This window comes from Plecotus auritus, assembly GCF_963455305.1.
Source record: "Plecotus auritus genome assembly, chromosome: 8".
NCBI classification, from domain to species: domain Eukaryota; kingdom Metazoa; phylum Chordata; class Mammalia; order Chiroptera; family Vespertilionidae; genus Plecotus; species Plecotus auritus.
In genome coordinates, this window is record NC_137782.1 from 2,524,219 (window position 1) to 2,544,327 (window position 20,109).

At 45.4% G+C, this 20,109-nt stretch overlaps 1 protein-coding gene across 1 annotated transcript in view; it reads right to left on the reverse strand.

Moving 5' to 3' along the window:
* CHST9 (carbohydrate sulfotransferase 9) overlaps nt 1–20,109 on the reverse strand; it is a 167,795-nt gene that overhangs the window by 87,083 nt on the left and 60,603 nt on the right. Inside the window, exon 2 of the mRNA XM_080682957.1 lies at nt 15,622–15,660. Within this exon, the coding sequence (XP_080539083.1) occupies nt 15,622–15,660 (39 nt within the window). The remainder of the gene's footprint in view (nt 1–15,621; nt 15,661–20,109) is intronic.

Here is a 20,109-nt window from a genome sequence, read left to right on the forward strand (position 1 = left end):
AAGGGCTGTTACTGTGTGCCATGCTCAATACACGAAAGACACACGCCTTCTGCCTTGATCTTTCCTATGTTCTGTTCAGAGTGCTGGCTGCATACTTCACAGATCAGAAAAAAGAGGTAATATTATTGATAAAAACAACTCATACAGTCCCACATTTCAGAATGTGGTGCAGACAATGAAGAAAGATCTTTCAATGGTATCGTCTCCCTTTTCCACTCCTTTCCTTTGTCGTTCTCTCAATATATATTTGTTTTATGCACACGAAAACAAACCTCTGGGTGTGTTATTAACATTCCATCCTAGATGCTAAAAGACAGAGGCAAGTAATAGAAAGTAATATCAAAAGCAATAAAATAATTGCCAAAAGTTACTGTGAACGAGGCAGTAGGCCCATGGCTTGACAGGTATTCCCTCACTCAGTCCTCATAATAACTCTATGAGATTCCATTCCCACTATCTCTATTTACACATTAGGGGAGTGACATGGAAGAGACTGAGTCTTATCACTCCTAAGGGTCAGGGCGCCCAGCCTGGCAGGTTGAGAGGTTGAGGCCTCAGCCTGCACTCTAACCGCATCACCGGACTGCCTCCGGGGGTAGTCAGCTACAGGCACACAGAGGGCACATGCAAACTTGGTTTCATTCCCTCCGAGAAGAGTCCCAGAAATAGCATCCGAGTGTGACAGGAAAGTGTCCAATACCATCACAGACTTTACCCCAAGCAGGTGTGTGACCTTTAGCAAGCTACCTTCTCAGGGCTGTATTCAACCCATCTGTAAGATGAAAATTAGCACCAAGTGACCTCCGGAGTTTCATCCCAGACACAGACCTTCTGCTACGTTAACAAGGCAGCTGAGGGGCAGTGAACCTTCGCCAAGTTTGAAGTCGGAAGAACGAGATTTATTTGTTTGTTTATTTATTTATTTACTTATTTATTTATTTTTACTATATTTGTATTGATTTCAGGGAGGAAGGGAGAGGGAGAGAGAGAGAAGAACATCAATGATGAGAGAGAACCACTTGTCGGCAGCCTCCTGCATGCCCCTCATTGAGAATTGAACCCACAACCCGGGCATGTGCCCTGACCAGGAATCAAACTGAGACCTCCTGGTTCACAGGTTGATGCTCAACCACTGAGCCATGCCGGTTGGGCTAGGTTTCTTTTTAACAGTCTTCTGTTGACCTCAACTGCCTGGAAGACAATCACCCAACCCATATATCATCTGGAAATGCAATGATCTATTCTCTCACCAAAACTTTAAGTGCACAATACATTGTCGTTGACTATAGATCTCTAGAGCGTATTTATCTTGCTTAATGCCTGTTGATTAGTAACTCCCCCTTTTCCCCTGTGACAAGCCCCTGGCAACGACCATCCCACTCTTTGCTGCTATGCCTGGCTATTTTAGATGCCTCATATAAGTGGAATCATGCAGGATTTGTCTTCCTGTGTCTGGCTTACTTCACTTAGCACAATAGCCTCAAGGTTCATCCATGTTGTCACGTGTTGCAGAATTTTCCTTTTATTTTTGAAGGTTGAATACTATGCCCTTATATGCATGCCCCACATTTTCTTTATCCATTCATCCATCAATGGGCATTTAGGTTCTCTCCACATCTTGGCAATTGGGAGTGACACTACAGTGAACTTGAGTGCAAATATCTCTTGGAGACCCTGATTTCAATTCTTTTGGGTAAGTACCCAGAACTGGGATTGTTGAACTGTATGGCAGTTCTATTTTAACTTTTTGAGGAACTTTCATACTGTTTTTTCATACTGGCTGCACCATATCTACATTCATGTGCAGCATTCAATAGTGCAGCATAACGTATGCACTATACATCATGGCAGTATAACAGTGCATATGATACGGCTTTGAATACAGATTGGGTCCAGTGGATTCAGGTTGGTGCAGAGGAAAATAAGTATCAGTCGGAGGAGACACAGAAGCAGCAGAAATCCTCCTTTGCAGGTAAGTTCCCAAAGCTGAGGATGGTGAGACCTCCCTGTCTCCTTTCTCTCCAATTTCAGGAAAGGAAGAAGAATGGAGAGCATAAACACAAACCCTTCTCTCTCCTCTGCCTGCCTAAACTGTCTGAAAGACACAATCTGATTACTCCACCCAGCAACAATTTCTGGAAATATAATGTGTTCCAGAGTTACATTACATGGTTTCTACTGAAGGAAAAACACAGGCACAGCAGCCAGGGTTTCTTCCTCTCTCTCTCTTTAGTTTTACAACATTATGAACATTTTCAAATATACAGAAAGATGGAAAAGCTTCATTTCTTAAGACCACATTTCTCCCAACTTCAGATGTTGTCACGTGGTCTCAAAATTCCCCAACTCCTGGTGGAACGCTGATATTCTAAATCTCCACTCGCTGAGCAAGGACTGCACCCTGCTCCACAGTTCTGGCATTTTGGTTCCCTTATTAGTCTCATTATACCAGTAGCGAGTCAATCCCTCTTGATAGGTAAAAGTTGACTATTTTCTTTACTTTAAATTTTATTTTATTGTGGTAAGAACACTTAATACTAGACCCACCCTCTTAAGAAATTTATATGTGTACAATAGTGTTTAGCAAATCTCTAGCCCAGCTGGTGTGGCCGTGAATGGATGGTGATGATGGTAGTTCAACAATGTGAATGTACTCAATGCCACTGAAGTGCAAAAAATAAAAAATAAATAAAAACACATACGAAAGATAACCATGTTATTCTGAAGGATCCATCTAATAAAAGAGTAATATGCAAATTGACCATCACTCCAACACACAAGATGGCTGCCCCCATGTGGTCAAAGATGGCTGCCCCCATGTGGACACAAGATGGCCACCACAAGATGGCCAGCAGGGGAGGGCAGTTGGGAGGGACCAGGCCTGCAAGGGAGGGCAGTTGTGGGCAATCAGGCCAGCAGAGAAGGGCAGTTGGGAGGGACCAGGCCTACAAGGGCGGGCAGTTGTGGGCGATCAAACCAGCAAGGGAGGGCAATTAGGGGTGACCAGGCTGGCAGAGGAGGGAAGTTGGGGGTAACCGGGCCTGCAGGGAAGGGCAGTTGGGAGGGACCCAGGCCTGCAGGGGAGAGCAGTTGGGGGCGACCAGGTCTGCAGGGGAGGGCAGTTAGGGGTGACCAGGTGTGCAGGGGAGGGCAGTTAGGGGCAAACAGGCTGGCAGGGGAGCAGTTAGGCATCAATCATGCTGGCAGGGGAGTGGTTAGGGGGTGATCAGGCTGGCAGGCAGAAGCGGTTAGGGGCAATCAGGAAGGCAGGCAGGTGAGCAGTTTGGAGCCAGTGGTCCTGGATTGTGAGAGGGATGTCTGACTGCCCGTTTAGGACCGATCCTACCAGGCAGTCGGACATCCCTCGAGGGGTCCCAGATTGGAGAGGGTGCAGGCTGGGCTGAGGGACACCACCCTCCTTGTGCACGAATTTCATGCACCGGGCCTCTAGTCTTATATAAAAACTGCTGTTTGAAATTTTAACCCTGCTATTTGGCTTCTGTAAATGCTTGCTTGCTTAAATAATAAGGAAAATCAGACTACTCCCACTTCAGAGAGGCCATTAAACCTTCCCCAGATGAAATTATCAGTGCTGGCACCAGGCCAGGCCTTTGGTTGAGGTCTCAAGGCCCCAGCACATAGGGGCTCTTTAAGAACTTGCAAAAGGGGCCAGAAACACCCCATATTTGGGAGACAAAGAAGGTAAAAACATATAAATAGGGAAAATTCCTCCATGTTGGGGCCCAGAATTTGAGAGACATTTTCCTCTGGACCCGCGCATAAGAAACGTAACTCCATCTCTCTGAGTATTACTTGGTTCTTCTCCGGTTTTCTGTAACATTATTGGTTCCCTGAGATTCCAGGAAAACCAACCCATGCTTGACTTTTTAGCCTCTGTTGAGTGGACCGGGTTTGGGGCCCAGGGTAGCCGGACAGGCCTCTGGGAGGTGCCGCTCTGCTGATTTAGCAGAATTGAACCGGGGGACTCCGGGTGCTCCCGGACCTCAGCCCAGGACCCGGCTGGCATATGGAGAGAGTGAATGGACACTTCTGGACCTGTCGACAGAATCGGTAAGGTAGGGGCCCCGTCAGTTCAGCCCACTCCAAGTGAGTGGAAGGGGGAGCTTGATCACCTCCCCGGAAGCCATACGGCTTCCTCAGGCAAATTAATCAGGAGTCAGGAATCAGGTGGACTGTTTAAACTCTGGGTAAATATCTGGTAGAAGTAAAAAACTTGGACTAGCTAGTATATAAATGTGGGACTCTGGAGGTGAATGAATTTAGATTCAATTAAGGAATTATGAGTTCACTCTGCTGTTTGTTTGTGGGGGACTAGCTAATTTGCTACCGAGAAGGGGGACTGGACGCAGTCTTAACTCCTCCGGTAGGTTCTCACCATGACGTTGGTTGAGAATTCTGTTCTGGGGCGTGGGTGCCAGGAGTGCCCCCAAGCCCGTCTGGGGAGTTGGGCATTGTTTCGTTTATCTGCTCAGCTCCAGTCTGGGCTAGTCTACTGAGAGAGTGTGAGTATGGATGTTTGTCTGTCTTGGCATAATTATCTGCTCATTAACTGGTCTGTGTGAAGCGAAAGCCACTTTGTGCCTTCTGGCTGTACACAGGAGAGTATTTGTTATCTCTTTCTATTGTTTAATTTGTTTAAAGATAGGGCGGACCTGCTGTGATGGAATGCAAAAGTCTTTAGCAGCTGCTGAGAATTTTCTTTTTCTCAGAGTCTTTTGCTCTCGTGAGAGAGGGAATCAGTACACTTAGCTAATAAAAATTTCGCTCTAATTTTGTATAAGTAAGGGTTTCAGTTTGCTCTGATTTGTGAATTTGCTGTATTAAGTTGAAATTTTGAAGTCCTAGGGTTAATTTAAAGGTATAAATTTGTGACATTTCAAAGAACAAAGAACTTCTATTTATGGCTTTCTTATCTCTTTTGGTGGTTGGAGACTTCCAGGGGCAGGGCTTACAGCTCCGCAGGGCAGAGAGATTTACAGGCCCTGTCCCTGCCTGTGACATCATAGTCCAACGTGAGCCACCTGAGGTGGAACCAAGGCTGAAGTTATTATTAACTGTCTATGGACCCCGTTTACCCTGGTTGTGTGTCTTGTGCGGTCTGTTGTCTTCGTAGCTGTGTGTTTTGTTTGACTTGCTGTTTTCAGTAATTAGGATACTCATAGAGGATATAACCTGGTCTTTACCTTCCTCCCTCATCCTGATTCTAATAGCATCTATAACTGGATTAAAGATCTTTTCTTTCAGGAGGCCATCCAGGCTTTCAGTTTGCAAGAAATCTCCCTACATACCCTTATCCTCATCGGCTATCTTTCCAGGCTGACTAAGAGTCATTTTTCTCCACAGATCGGAACTCAGCCTTCGAAAGGGAGGACTACTACAGTGGTAGTCTGTAGTTTTCTCTGAAACTCCCACTGTTTCTATTTCCCCCCCTGTAGGAATTGTTTTTCTCTGACTCACAATCGGAAAGGGAGACAAGCAACTCGCCTGGGGAACGGGAATGGTCGGAGAAATCAAGAGTGGTAAAGGAGGAGGATTTAAGATACTTTAGGGGCTTAGAGTAAAGAGGAAAAATCTATGAGGGAAAACAACGGTTACAGAAAGAAAAAAAGTATCCTTAAATATAAAAAGCCTAAATATACAGGATCTCAGACCATTTGCCTTGTTTCAGGACAGAGTAAATGGTTAATGCAGAAAAGGGGGGAGGGAGGGTGTCGGCAGTTAATTATGAAGCAGGGAGAGATAGGTTTTGTTGATTTTTACTGGCTGCAGACCGCTCTGCTGGCATAGGGGTCTGGTCCAGGTGTCTTATCAGAACTTCACTAGATTCAAGGTTGCAAGTTTTCTGCAAGCATAATTAATCTAGCTGCCCCGCTGCTGCCCAGTGAGAAATGAGCATTTTACAACAAGCAATACAAGACTTAGGCCTTTGGCTTGCTGGCTGCAGCAGTTAAACCAGAAGCCAGTGACTGCTACTGGCCTTCCTGCAGCCCCAGGAATAGAGCAGCAGGCCTGGGAGCTGTGAATGCAGCAGAAAGAGCTAGTGAAAGCACCCTGTTTGCAAACGTACTGAAAGGGTTCAGTACCTGTTGCTGCTGGAAGAGGAGGGGCTGAGACCCTTTCCAGTGCACTCCCTTGGGAGAGGCCTGGTCACTGCTCTGCCACAAAGGGGACTGGCGGGAAGACAAGGGGCCTAATACCCAAGCCACTGCCACAGAAGCGCTTTGCAATATGCAGAGCTGTTTCTAACTGCAACTCTGGCTGTTTTGGACTGGCAGCTTAAAGTCAAAGAGCAAAGGAAAGGCACTCTCCCTGGACCGGGGAGGCTTCAGGACTTTGAGATTCTCCAAGAAAGGAGGAGTCTGACTGAAGGATGGCAGAGACCCTGTTGGGTTGGAAGGACCTAAGGCCGCATGTTAAACTTATAAATTACGGCTTTCGAGGCAGATGTCCAGGCCCAGTTATGTAGGGGTTAAGCTGCCTGTTTACAGCAAAACAACTTTCTCCCGTGCCAGAATAAATTTTAGAGAAATTAGACAGGCTGTTTGTGGCTAGAAAGAAGAACTGGCCACCATGCACAGCCCTGACAGTGGCCTGCAGAAAACTGTATAATAGACTTAGATGATGCCTGTGTCTTCATGGACATGACTCCAGAAAGACAAGGACAATTTTGCTTTGTGTGCGAAGGTCAAGAATAGACTTTAGTCACCTCCCTAAGATATTTGTATAGCCCTACCATGTGTCATATATGGTAGCAGAAGATCTGGCTACCTAAGGTGGCCACAGTGCCAATATTGTACTTCATTGTGTTAATAATATTGCATTAACCTTACAGATTTGAATGCAGTTGCCAAAAGGGCAGGTGCCCAAATGGGCAAGGAAAATACCCATCTGGTTTTGGTCTCTATTGAAAGACAGTTGGCAGCCTGTATACTGTCTTGCAGGTCTGTGTGGCCATACCCATGTCAGGTGTGGCACAAACCTCAACTTTAGGAAACCGGGGAAGGCCTGTTTAGAACAGAGGGAAGTGGTGAGTACCAGCCCTTTGTTACAGGAATTACAGACCGCATGAGGTCCTGTGACATGTGAGACCGTGTAAAGCAATATAGCTCCCTTAGTCCTTTCTCAGAGGGCATGTCACCCCTCCAGAGACCACATGAGATTTTAAGGACAAGTCAAGTAGGGAGAACCCTACTACAAGGACAGCTATAATTATCTACTTGAATATAGACACATTTTGAATTTCTCCTTGTCATTTGAAGACAGTTATATTACTCTGAAGAATCCATAGAAAGGACTAACAAGGAAAATTAGAAGATCTTAAAGCAGGTCAGTATATTTTTCTCCTTATATAATTCCTCTGAAATTTGGCAATGCATAATAAATCATGGCAATACATTTCTTTGCATAAATTCAATAAGACCGGTTTCTAATAGTGGTTTTATTGACCAGAAACTTTGACTGGAGTATCATGTTTTAAAGAGCCCTGCCTGAACTCTGAAGACTTGAAGCCAATAAGAGTGCCAGGGAAAAGCCTGGTATCCTGCTTGGTAGCCCTGAAAATGGCTGGCACTGGAGCATCTGGCCCATGCCTTACCATCACTGGCGGTTGGTAAGAGTAGAAGGGGAACAATAGGACGCCTCTGCATCCCTGCGGAACCCCCACGCACTTTAGGCTGCAATGAGTAGGAGGGCTACTGAGATGGGCCTTAAAACCTAGGGCGTGGGCCCAGGTGGAGTCGCTGCAGGTGAGGGATTCACCTAACTCAGCAGATACTGCAGGCAGGCCGGATGGCAGCTGGATGGTTTGGCTTCCTAGCCCTACAGGGCACACTAAGATTCAATCATGAAATTCTGGCAAAGGTAGTTAGTTACCATTCTTGTTGTGTTTATGCAAACAATTAGGCCAAATTAAATACAATAGGTAATTTGGTCTTGATTTGGCTCTTTTAATAAACATAGAGGTAATTTTGAGGAGAAAAATTCTATTTCAATAGAGGTTATTAAAACTGAAATGTTTTCTTTCCCTTCCACCGGACCATTTGTTACAGTTTGTCTCTGCCAGGTCACAAGCCCACCTCCTTCTGTGCTCAGGCCTCATCGTCCCTCTGACAGCAAGGATCTCTTGGCTCTGAGGGAAAACTCTGTCCCTCCTCAGCACAAAGCAGCTACAGAAGAAATTCAACGTCCATTTTCCCTACAAGAATTCAGAGCCAGGATCCTTGAGGTAATATATTAGGCAGTTAGACAGACATGAGCAGAGCAAGGATGATGGGCCAACTAGTGCTACCAGATGTAACTAAGTCTTTCCACCTCTATATATGTGAGACAAGGGGCATAGCCAAAGAGGTATTCACCCAAAGTCTCAGCCCTTAGAAAAGGCCAGTAGCCTATTTGTCGAAAAGACTTGACCCCTTTGCATTTGGATGACATACTTGCCTCCAGGCGGTAGCAGCCACAGCTATGCTTATGAAAAAGCAAATAAGTTAACCCTAGGGCAGTAACTAATCCTAACTGCCCCACATGAGGTTGAGGCTTTACTCCAGAACACACAAGAGCACTGGATGTTAAACACTCGAGTTACCCCGTTTCAGGCTCTCTGGTAGACAAAAGAAAAATCAGTAACAATTTATACTGATAGCAGATATGCATTTACAATGGCTCACGTACATAGTGCTATTTATAAGGTAAGGGGTCTCCACAGAAGCAAGAGGGAACCGGGCCACAGATGAAGCTGCCTGGGAGGCTGCCCTAAAACCAGTAGGGCCTCTACAGATTCTAGTGACTGTTCCAGACATTGATCTACCCAATCTAGAAAAGCTGAAATCCATAACCAGTCTTTATTCAAGTTCTTACGGGCTTTACAGTCTACCCAGGAAGCAATCCAGAAGCACATCTAAGATGCTCTGCCTGTACCAACTTCTGATCTGGTTCATCCCTTCCACCCTGGTGACTCTGTTTGGGTAAAGAAATTTGCCACCTAAGGACTGACTCCTACCTGGAAAGGACAACCTCCACGACAGTCAAGGTCAACGGAATCCCAACGTGGCTTCATCACACCTGGCTTAAGATAGCCCAGGAAAAATAGAGAATCCAGGACTCTTCGGACTCTCTAAAGATTACTCCTGGCCCTCATTCTGGGCCCTTATCTTATAAGCAGGCCCACTAGCTTTATTAGGCAGAAAATTAAAATTATAGTCCTCAGGGGTAAATATAACTCCCTCCTTGACAATGACCAAGAGTCAATGATTTGACTCATGTACATAAAACCAGTGGGGAATGAAGCATCCATCTTATATAAAAACTGCTGTTTGAAATTTTAACCCTGCTATTTGGCTTTTGTAGATGCTTGCTTGCTTAAATAATAAGGAAAATGAGACAACTCCCACTTCATAGAGGCCATTAAACCTTCCCCGGACAAAATTATCAGTGCTGGCACCAGGCCAGGCCTTTGGTTGAGGTCTCAAGGCCCCAGCACATAGGGGCTCTTTAAGAACTTGCAAAAGGGGCCGGAAACACCCCATATTTGGGAGACAAAGAAGGTAAAAACATATAAATAGGGAAAATTCCTCCATGTTGGGGCCCAGAATTTGAGAGACATTTTCCTCTGGACCCGCACGTAATAAATGTAACTCCATCTCTCTGAGTGTTGCTTGGTTCTTCTCCGGTTTTCTGTAACAATTCCAGTAAGATGTAGTGCATTTCTAGATATGAGGGCCAATTAAAAATATTAAATTGCATGTAGTTCAGGTTTGCATATCTGTATGTTCCAGGGTGAACATTTTAAAATGGCAAGGGAAGTCTGCAGATTACATGGAGAAACGGCCAAGGAAAGCAAGGAAGGATGTGCTAAGGAAAGTCAGGTCTGAGTGCAGTGTTTTGGTCGTCTCTGAACATCAGTGAAACAGAGAGCTGTGTGTTCTCAGAAGGCTTGGCCAGAACGGCATTTCAGGGGCATTTTCAAGGAGAAAAGGACCACATTGGACTGAGAAATGCAGGCTGTCTGTGTGCAGGGAGGAATGTATGAGAGATTTCCAGTCACGCTAACAGACAGGGCATCGTGAAGACTTATAAGGAAATGCAGGTGAGCTAGGACAGATGGCATGCCATGCAAGAGGCATTCTGCGGAGACTCAGCCAAGGCAAAGATGCTCAAACAAAGGTTTGGGCCCTGGTCAGGATCCTCTCCTCCTACAAATGGTTCAAATGGAAGCAGAGACATTGACGATCATGTGGAACAAAATTTAAATTTGCTGTCAGGAGTCATTAATGTGGTACTTCATGGTTACTCATGAGCTGCTCCATAAGAATTAGTTGATCAGCTACTCAGCTGCTTCTGAAAGAGTCCCCTACATCTGGTCTTCCCCATATGGTGGCTCTCTCTACCGCTGCACCTAAGGTCCCGCCCTTTTCAGAGTTCTTCCAGCTGCCACTCAAGCCATCACCTCCCTTCCGGGGTGAGCAGCCTTCAGGTGTTTCTTGCTTCCTTATAGTCTCATGGCTCCTTGCCTGTCCTACAAATCTTACCTGGGAATTTTCAGCGGAATAATAGGACAACCTACAGGATTGATTACTGCATTGCTCAGCTCAGATGACCGGCATTCACTTTAGAAAGCTTCCAGTTACGCAGGTACCAGTATATCAGTTACCGTTGATTAACATGTGGTCATTTCTATGAAGGAAAATGAAGTTGGGCATCTGTCCCTTGGTTAGGAGTGCGTGTTCATTGTGTTCTCCGTGGGAAAGTCAGGTCTGACTGAAGACTCCTTTCATAAGAAAACCCGAGGATCACCTATATTCTATTTCTGTGGGCATTTTTAATCCTTTGTTAAGCTAAGTGACATTTTTAATCAAAATATGCAACTACCGGGAATGCTCCCTTCCCAAGTCATGTCCGACAAAAGTGTAGTGACTGTAATCCTGACTGAAATACGCACATGGGATGCCCCTTATTTCAACTTCCACAACATATTCAAATGAGCAGGAGGCCGATTTTGTTGAGAACTGCCTGGTCTGTGCTGCCCTAATAAAGATCTATCCTGTAGCGCCCAAAAGTCCATTTTAATATGAGTTACTTGCCATTGTAATTGGGAATTCCTGTGACTTTTTTTTTTTTGGTACAGAATATTTAATTTAAGGTGAAGCCTGAAGTAATTTTTGGCTAAATACTATGATAAAACTCGTCTTCATTTCCTCTCCTGGGTGAAAGAAACACATTTATGTTGTGTAAGAACCAACCCAGGGAAAGGGGTCTCTTTTTCAGTTACACACGGGCACACTGCTTTATGGAGAAACCTACTGCGAGGCAGCTAGGGTAATATTTCTCCCATCCACCTCCAGACACCACTCTTTGGGCCTCAACTGAGTGCAGGTGCATCCTGCTCCGTGTGCTACAAGAGCAACCGGAGTCCACGGGGGAGGAGCTTAAGGGAGATGCGTGGTGTATGTGACAATTTCTCCTCCATTAGCTCCTTGGCCTTTCAGAAGGGTTTAGTTGGCATGAACACACTGTTTTAAATGCAGTTATACAATGACATTTAAAATATCTTTGACATAATGTGGCACGGATGTGTTGTTATTCATTCTCTAGAATAAGTTTGTCTGACAAATGAAATTTGTTTAAAAATGAACTCTCCGGGACTTCTTTTAATGAGCAGCCTGTGTGTATGCGTTCCATTCTATGGGTGGAAACATGCATTGAAGATACTTCACTTAATAAAAAATATTGTTCTGAAGCCAGAAACCCGGAGAAAGTGGGGTATATTTTTAAGGAGAATTCATTAGCATAGCGGAGAGAGCCAGGTCTCAGGAAAGCTGCCTAAAAGCAACGCGCCAGAGAAGGATTGCCTGGGAGGCCGGAGCAGAAAGTCGATAGCTTAGAATTAGAAAATGGATAAGAAACTTCGCTGATACCAACCTGGGCCATTTGGGCACAGAGTGTGAGAAAAGGACATTTTACTTATTTTCTCACCCAGGCCCTGGAGCCTGAATTGGGCTGGATGTAGACAATGGGTCTGGGTTCAGTCTCAACTCTGCTATCTGTTAGCTAACCATGACCTTGGCCAAGGCACAGATGTGGGGCAGTGGGAAATGCTTGGCTTTGCTGTCAAACAGACTGAGATCCAGTGTCAATATTTAACAACTGGCTCCCTGGGGACCCACTAAGCGACCAAGCAACCAGCCGGGGTCTGTAATGCCTGCTGATTCCCATGGTGTAAATACTCACACCTGGTCCAACGGGAAGCGGCCCACATGACCTCCCGGAATGCAGAGGGGGGAAGAGATGTGCATGAGCCGCTCTCTTCAGAGAGCTCCCAGACACTCCAGGTTGCTCCAGCCAGCCATGGCCCAGGTCCCATTGACGGCTCCCCCCGCCAGCATAAGGCCCAAGGCAAGCTACTTCACGTCTCCATTTTCTAATTTTTAAAATGTTGACTTTAAACAAATCTCACTACTTTATAACAGAAGGATTCAACATTTGCATGTATCTAGTTAACGTCCATCACCTCCCAGTTTTTTTCTTGCGATAACTTTTCAAATAGACTCTCAGCAATTTCCAAATAGGCAACACGGTATTATTGGGGACAAGAGCTTCTGTACGCTATGAGCAAGCTAGGATGACGTGCATTTTCAAACTTGATTCTCACTGGGATCATGGTTCTCAAGGTGAGAACAAAACCTGTAGAATATGACAAAACATTACCATCCAAAAGGATGAGCTTTTCAAGAATGGCAGTTTATTGAAATATATTTGTTGCAACATAAGCTGCCTGCTAACTTCATGTATTTAATGTTGGTCATTGATAATTAACAGAATGGTAAATGAGGTCTTCTCTTATTTGTTTTTCAGGGTTTTTGATAGGGTTTAGGAACCACGGTGAAAAGCACTACAAAAATAGTCTATACTAATAAAAGGCTAATATGCTAATTAGACCAGACATCTTTCAGACGTCCTTCCGGACAAAGCCATGGTGGCGGGGGTGAAGCAGAGGCAGTTAGGGGTGATCAGGCTGGTAGGCAGAGGTGGTTAGGGGCGATCAGGCAGGCAGGCAGAGTGGTTAGGGGTGATCAGGCTGGCAGGCAGGTGAGTGGTTAGGAGCCAGCAGTCCCGGATTGCGAGAAGGATGTCCGACTGCCGGTTGAGGCCCATACCACTGGCAGTTGGACACCCCCTGAGGGTTTCCATATTGCGAGAGGGTGCAGGCTGGGCTGAGGGACCCCCCCCCACCCCATGCACGAATTTTGTGCACCGGGCCTCTAGTAATAGCATAGAGAAAGATGATGGCAAATCTGCATCTACTTGGAAATTAGCACTCAGTAAATGAGTAACATCCAAGAAAGAGGACATGCTATTTCCATACAGATGGGAGAACTTATTCATTGTCTATTTAACTTTTTTAAACCCAAATGACTGCATCTTCAATGTGCGTTAAATGTCTGAAAATGGAGGTGCTATTGCTGATTTAGAACATTTCTAAGAAGCAAAAGTCCCAGTCAAAAAGCAAGCAGCAAGGGCCTGAGCTTGCAAAGCAGATGTTCCACCATTTGCTGAATTTCCAATAATAAATTTCACCTTTTGAGTAGAGGCAAAAAATAACATTGTTCTTTGTTACCAGTAACTTCTTACAAATTATGTAAATGAATAAAATACCTCCAACTTTAGGGATGCTATAATGTCAGAAATGAAAAGTATGCAACTTCATTTTAAAATACTCATTGTCATCTCTACTGATAACTCTATTTTCTGGTCCACTAGGACTCTTCTTTTTTAAAAACATATTTTTTATTGATTTCAGAGAGGAAGGGAGAGGGAGAGAGAGATGGAAACATCAATGATGAGAGAGAATCATTGATCAGCTGCCTCCTGCACGTCCCCAACTGGGGATCAAGCCTGCAATCCGGGCATATGCCCTTGACCGGAATCAAACCCGAGACCTTTCAGTCCACAGGCTGACGCTCTATCCACTGAGCCAAACCAGCTAGGGCTAGGACTGCTCTTTACTGAATGTTAAGTGGATTTGAAAATGTTATTCTTGGAAAAATTTGAACAATTTGTATTTAACAGATGGTGTCTCAATAATCTACCTTAGTAAGCCTTCCTAATATATGTTTCTCTAAGCAATAATTTATGAAGCACCTTTTTCTTTAAGAATTATTCTTTGTATTTTTATGCTGTGTTGTTTTTTAATATCAAGAATTCCTTGACCCAAAGAAGGGTCTCTCTCAAAGCATATAAACATAGTCATAAATATCACCATTTCTTCCAAATCAAGAGGCTATGCATAGCCTGATATCATAGCCTGCCTCTGTCTCTACCAGTCCTTTGCATCACCCGGGCCATACAGAATAGAAGAAGCCAGCATACGCAGGAAACTGAAAGAGGCATCTGGCTTAACCCTGGCCAAATCAGTGCTTTTCTGAACTATAACGCTTCTTTGATTAGAGAAGCGTGTACCTACAGGATCATAGCAATAGCAATAGCATTCTAGAAATAGTAAAAATGATTTTCCCTGAAGATGTAATAATGAAGTAACCACATTGGTGAGGAGACCAGGCCCTTTCTTGCCTTCACTTTCTGTTTTTTATTTTCATGATCAGGCTTTAAAAGATACACAAAGGGAATGTAAACAATAACATTTAAGAGGAAAAGTTATGCAGGTAATAAGTTGACCAGTTGTCTGATATGAATGCAAAGATTGGGAAGGAGAAAAGAGACAGGGACTTGGGCTGTTTATACACTTGTAGGTTAATACCTTCTATTGGGGACCACAGTGACTGTTTGGAAACACATGTGTTTATCTGTTACCAGACAGAAAATGCAGTGGACAGAAGATGGTGGTGTGGAGCAGTGTGTCTTTACCTTGACCCCTCTCACAGATCATAGAATAAGGTTGGTGAAGACTTGGGAAGGAAGGTGGGCATAGGCCTATTTGGCAAACTAGAATTTTCTATGATTATTGGCAATTTCTGGGCATTGGGACCTGGAAGACTGCTCCTATGCAAAGATTTACTGGGTCAGTGAAACTCTGTCTTATCTCATGATTTTAAGCCCTAAGCCATGTAATAAAAATATGGAAATTTAAAACTTATTTTTGTATTAGCAAATTTTGACACCCTACTATGCGCAATGGCACCACTCAATTCTGTATACATATTAGGATTTAGAAATAAAATAATTCTTAAAATTCCTCTAAAATAGGAAGATTCTTCTTAGTTAAGTAGTTAACACTGTCCTAAAACACATCAACTACATACATGGCTTCAAGAGAGCTGAAATTCATAGGTATTTGTGGAAATAAAATGGTTGTCAACTATTACAACCTTCATATTTTAAAATTGGTGGTTGCAAGACTTACCTTCTAATAGATAATCATTAAAAATAAATAACATTATATTTCATTTTTTAATAGAATGATAGAATGAAAAGGAAATGATTGATGTGCAAGGGCAAAAGCCAAAATGTATTAATTAATTTTCATTCGTTTAGTATCTATCAACTCAAGGACAATAAACTATACTTTGAAACCTAAACTGCAATGAGATCTTTTTGTGACTGGAAATCAAAGCCGAATCTAGCGCTGAAGCCAATTAGTCAAAATCTTACCTGATGTGGCTTTTTGTTCTCTTTTCCTCTCCACTCTCCCTGAAATGAGAAGTGGCAGATCAGTTGCAGTGTGGGGCATGAGAATAAAATGCAACGCAGATAAAAGCCCAGTTTACAGGAATTTCCAAACTCAATCCCTACTTCTGCCCTGTCCAGCTCACTTCCAGACATGACTAGGCACAGTCGGATGGGATGGAAAGGGCTCTCTAATCAATGTATGGAAGTAAAAAAAAATATGAGTATGCATTCAATATGCTGCTGGGTTTTTACAAAATCTTGTTAGTAAGGGCCATTTACCCAATAGTATATCTACAACTTGCAAACCATAGAACTAACTGTGAGGGAAAACATGTGAATAAAATAAGACCATGGCCTCTTACAACCTATGTGGGAAGATAAAGGACAGACAATACAACATGAACATGAAATGTGCCCCCAAAGGTACAGAATACTCAGCGATATGAGAGGTTCAGCAATCCTTTTAAGAAACGGAGTGCCCATAAGTGAAGGAGGAAGTGGAGTTTGACTTGGACCTGGAGAGCAGGTGTGAACTGGGGAATGTGAAACAGGGGAAGGATTGAATCTTGTCAAAGAAAGCAGTACGGGCTATGCAGGACAAGGCTGTTGGAGGAGGAGCCAGGTTCTGAACCAGCTCCAGGGACGTGGACACTAGTAGCTTTGCACGGAAAGAGGGCTCTCCCAGAGGCTGGGCAAGAGGCATGGACGGAGTATGGCAGTGGAATGGAGAAGAGGGAAGTGATGGCTGCAAGAGGGAAGGCAGACTTTATAGGGATTTACAAAATGTGAAGGCTAGGGAGAAGGAAAGGGCGAGATGAATGGTTACCTAGGTGATTTTGGGTGTAGTGACGCAATTCAGGGAAAATATAAGATGTGATGGGAGCATGGGAATGACCAGGTCTAGTCTGGACTTACTGAGTTTAAAGTGCCACCAGGACATGGAGCTTGGGTGCGGGATCAGAACGTGTCCATCTTGAGAAGGTGGCTGAGCGGGGGCGAGGGACAGGAACGTGAAGGCAGACAGCACAGAAGGCTACGCTGAGGACAGTGGCCAAGGAAACAAAAATGCTACTTTTGATTGTGATCTACAACCATGAGAAGACAGACGCAGAAGCAGAGATCCATGGCGATCAAGAGTGCATAGTGGGGTACCACAGAGAAAGATTTAGGAAGTATGGGGGGGCAGGGTACCAATAGCATCCGATGCTGCCAAGTTCATGTGGTTGTTGCTAGACTGAGAGAGAGCAGTTTTAGAAGAGACAGAGCAGAGAACCCAGGAGAGGACGTGAGCGCCTCAAGGGTAGTGAGTGATGAGGAAGGTGAGGCGCGGGAAATGGCTTCTCGTTCATCAAACTTGACAGCAGCAAATAGTGAGATGGGTCAATAGCTAAATAGGAGCAAAATGAAGGTTTCAGCGAGGCTACGGGACACTCCAGCTTGTTTGTAGGTTTAGATAAGAAATGTTGCACCAGCGCAGAGGGTGTGGAAACACCACTGCTGAGCGGAGAGCCTTGGTTCTGTCCTGGGTGAGTCAGGGCCACCCTTCCGGCCATCACTGTCAACATTTCCCAGAGGGAGCTGGTTACTGAGGGTTTAGGCAATGCATGGAAGCTGCATGCGCCCTGGAAATTTTTCTCCCAGTTCTTCACGTGTTTTAAAACCCTAAAATATATGGTGGAAAATGTACAATCTTGTTCAGCTGCCAAGAATGTAGAATTCACTTCCCTGGCATCTTGATAAATGGTACCTTCTACTCCCTTGGGTGATTTCCAGAGGATTTGTTGGATGCAATTTATTTCAATGATTCAAACAGATAAATGGTAGGGATCATCCATTTAAAGGTTCCATTCATTCCCAAGTGTGACGCGGCACCTCCTCGTTTAAGCTTTTGAAATTGGGAAAGCCACTGCTTCCTATTTGATTCTACATTTTTGTATACTAGAGGCCTCAAACATTTTCATGAATTTTAAATGTTTTTTACTGATTTCAGAGAGAGGAATGGAGAGGGAAAGAGAGATAGAGACATTAATGATGACAGAGAATCATTGATCAGCTGCCTCCTGCACATCCCCTACTGGGGATCGAGCCTGCAACCCAGGCATGTGCCCTGACTGGGAATTGAACTGTGATCTCCTGGTTCCTGGATCAACACTCAACCACTGCCCGGGCTTCATGAATTTTAAAAAATGTTATTTAAGTCCTGAATTATAACATGTTTAAAGCAAAACATCTCTTTGGAGAGTCAGCTTGTATAAGAATGACTCATAAATCCTGCAAGGACATAGTGAATGTATTGGAGATAAATAATATGGGTGGGGGGTTGTCAGACTTCTAGGAGACCCCAATGGTCCTCCTCTTTCCTCCTCCTGGTATTCTTCCTGTCCCTGCGCAGTCCCCTCCCACACGGATTGGACTGACTTGTGTAACCGCTAGGATTTTGCAGATGATGGAGGGTGACTTTGGGGGCGGGGCCTTAAATACCACGTGGCTTCCATTTTGCTCTCCTGGCTCCCCCCACCCCCTGTGGTGAGGATACTCCACAGCCCTAGGGAGAAGCTCCTGTGGCTGAGGAGGAACTCAGGCCTCCTGCCAGGGGCATCAACGGGACAGGCACAGGAGCAGCCCGTGGCCCGGCCTCACCCAAGCCTTCCAGGGCTGCAGCGTCGGCTTCCCAGGGACTGTGAGCACCTGGGGGACCCTGACCCGGAGCCCTGCGGTCGGCCACCTCCGAGTTCCCCTGCAGAAACCGTGTCCGATGGCAAATGTTTATTGCAGCCTCCAGCTGCTGGGCTGGGGAAAATTGCTAAAGCAACAGATGATCCTTATTGGGTAACTTTATGATGACATTTGGGTTAATTTACCCCTTAAATGCAATTCAGCTACAATGATGTGCATTGGGTCAAGTTGACTGGTCTCCCCGACTCTCTCCCCTGTAACGTGGAAGTCAGACCTGCTTATCTGGAATGTCGTGAGGATTAGATAATTCCATGTGAAAATAATTCCATAACGAGTTCTAAGAGCCGCAAGAAACTCATACCAAATATTGGGGTCCATTGGTTCAGAAAGGGGGCTGCAAGTCATCACTGACAATGTTTTTTATGTGTTTTTTTTTTTCCCCACCAAGACCTCAAACAATTCTCTGTGGGCCCTGTAAACTAGAGAGGAAGATAGAAATGTGATTTATGAGTTGTATTATGCTGTGATACCTAACTATAGGGATTGACTGAGATTTCTGTCCTTTGTTACATATACACTGAACTTGGAATTAGAAAAATAAAAACTAGGTTAAATTAAGAAAATATTAAAATGATCAAGGGACAGGGAGATCCCACTGCTTAACTGGAGAGGACCCTGTTAGGATTCTTCCATCTCTTCACCTCGCTCTGTGTGGTGATCGCATCTCTCTCCTCTCTCATTCTCTCGGTGTTCACCTTCATGCAGAGAGACTTTGGTCTCTAGCTCTGAACTCTGTCTAGGTTTTAGGTCTAAGAGAAATCCCCATCTGTATCTTCTGCCTATAACACATGTCCTTAACCTACATCATTATCTCCCCACCGCCTCACCGCCGAACTGCTCATCCTTAGAGTGACCCTCCTGCCTGCTAGGCCCCCAATCATGACCCCTGAGAGCCATCAGCTCCCCGTCCACATCTAATCTGACCTCACACCAGTCCCCTCTCTCTCGGCAGGACTCTCGGACCTGTGTTCTCTGTCTCACCACCGTGGTCCCAGCTCAGGAACTTGCCATTTCTCCCTGGGGCCCTTCCTCAGGTTCTAACTGGTTTCACTGGCTCTAGGGATGCTGTTTCCACCCTTGCCCTGGCCTCTCCTGCAGAGAAACCCCGCGTTCTCTCATAGGAAACGTGTGACTGGGGAGACGTGGCCACGACTTGCCTTCTTTCTGTCGCCTTCGCTCAGGCACCACGCAGCACAGTCCCAGGCGCCAGGCTTCCTGGACCATCCCGCCACGTGGTCCCGCCCACGAAAGCCGCCTTGTCCTCCAGAGCCCAGCTCAGCTGCTTTGCTCTGCCGCCTCCTTTCACACCCCACGTCTTGCCAACGTAACCCCTCTGTGCTCCCACAGCCCTTTCCTGCGCCCTTGTCTTGGCACTAACGCCCGCGTTTCATTCCTAACGAGATGCAGGCCTGTGCTCCCAGCTCGGCTGCTGCCTCCTTAGGGGCAAGGGCTGTATCTAGGCCAGGGGTCCTCAAACTTTTTAAACAGGGGGCCAGGTCCCTGTCCCTCAGACCGTGGGAGGGCCGGACTATAGTTTAAAAAAAACAACTATGAACACATTCCTATGCGCACTGCGGGCCCGGGACGCTTCGGCTGCTAAGCAGGACAGGTAGCGGCCCCTGGCGGGCCGGATCCATGTCCTCGGCGGGCCGCATGTGGCCTGCGGGCCGTCGTTTGAGGACCCCTGATTCTAGGCCCCTCCGTCTCCGGATGCCTCCTGGGGCCTGGGACACA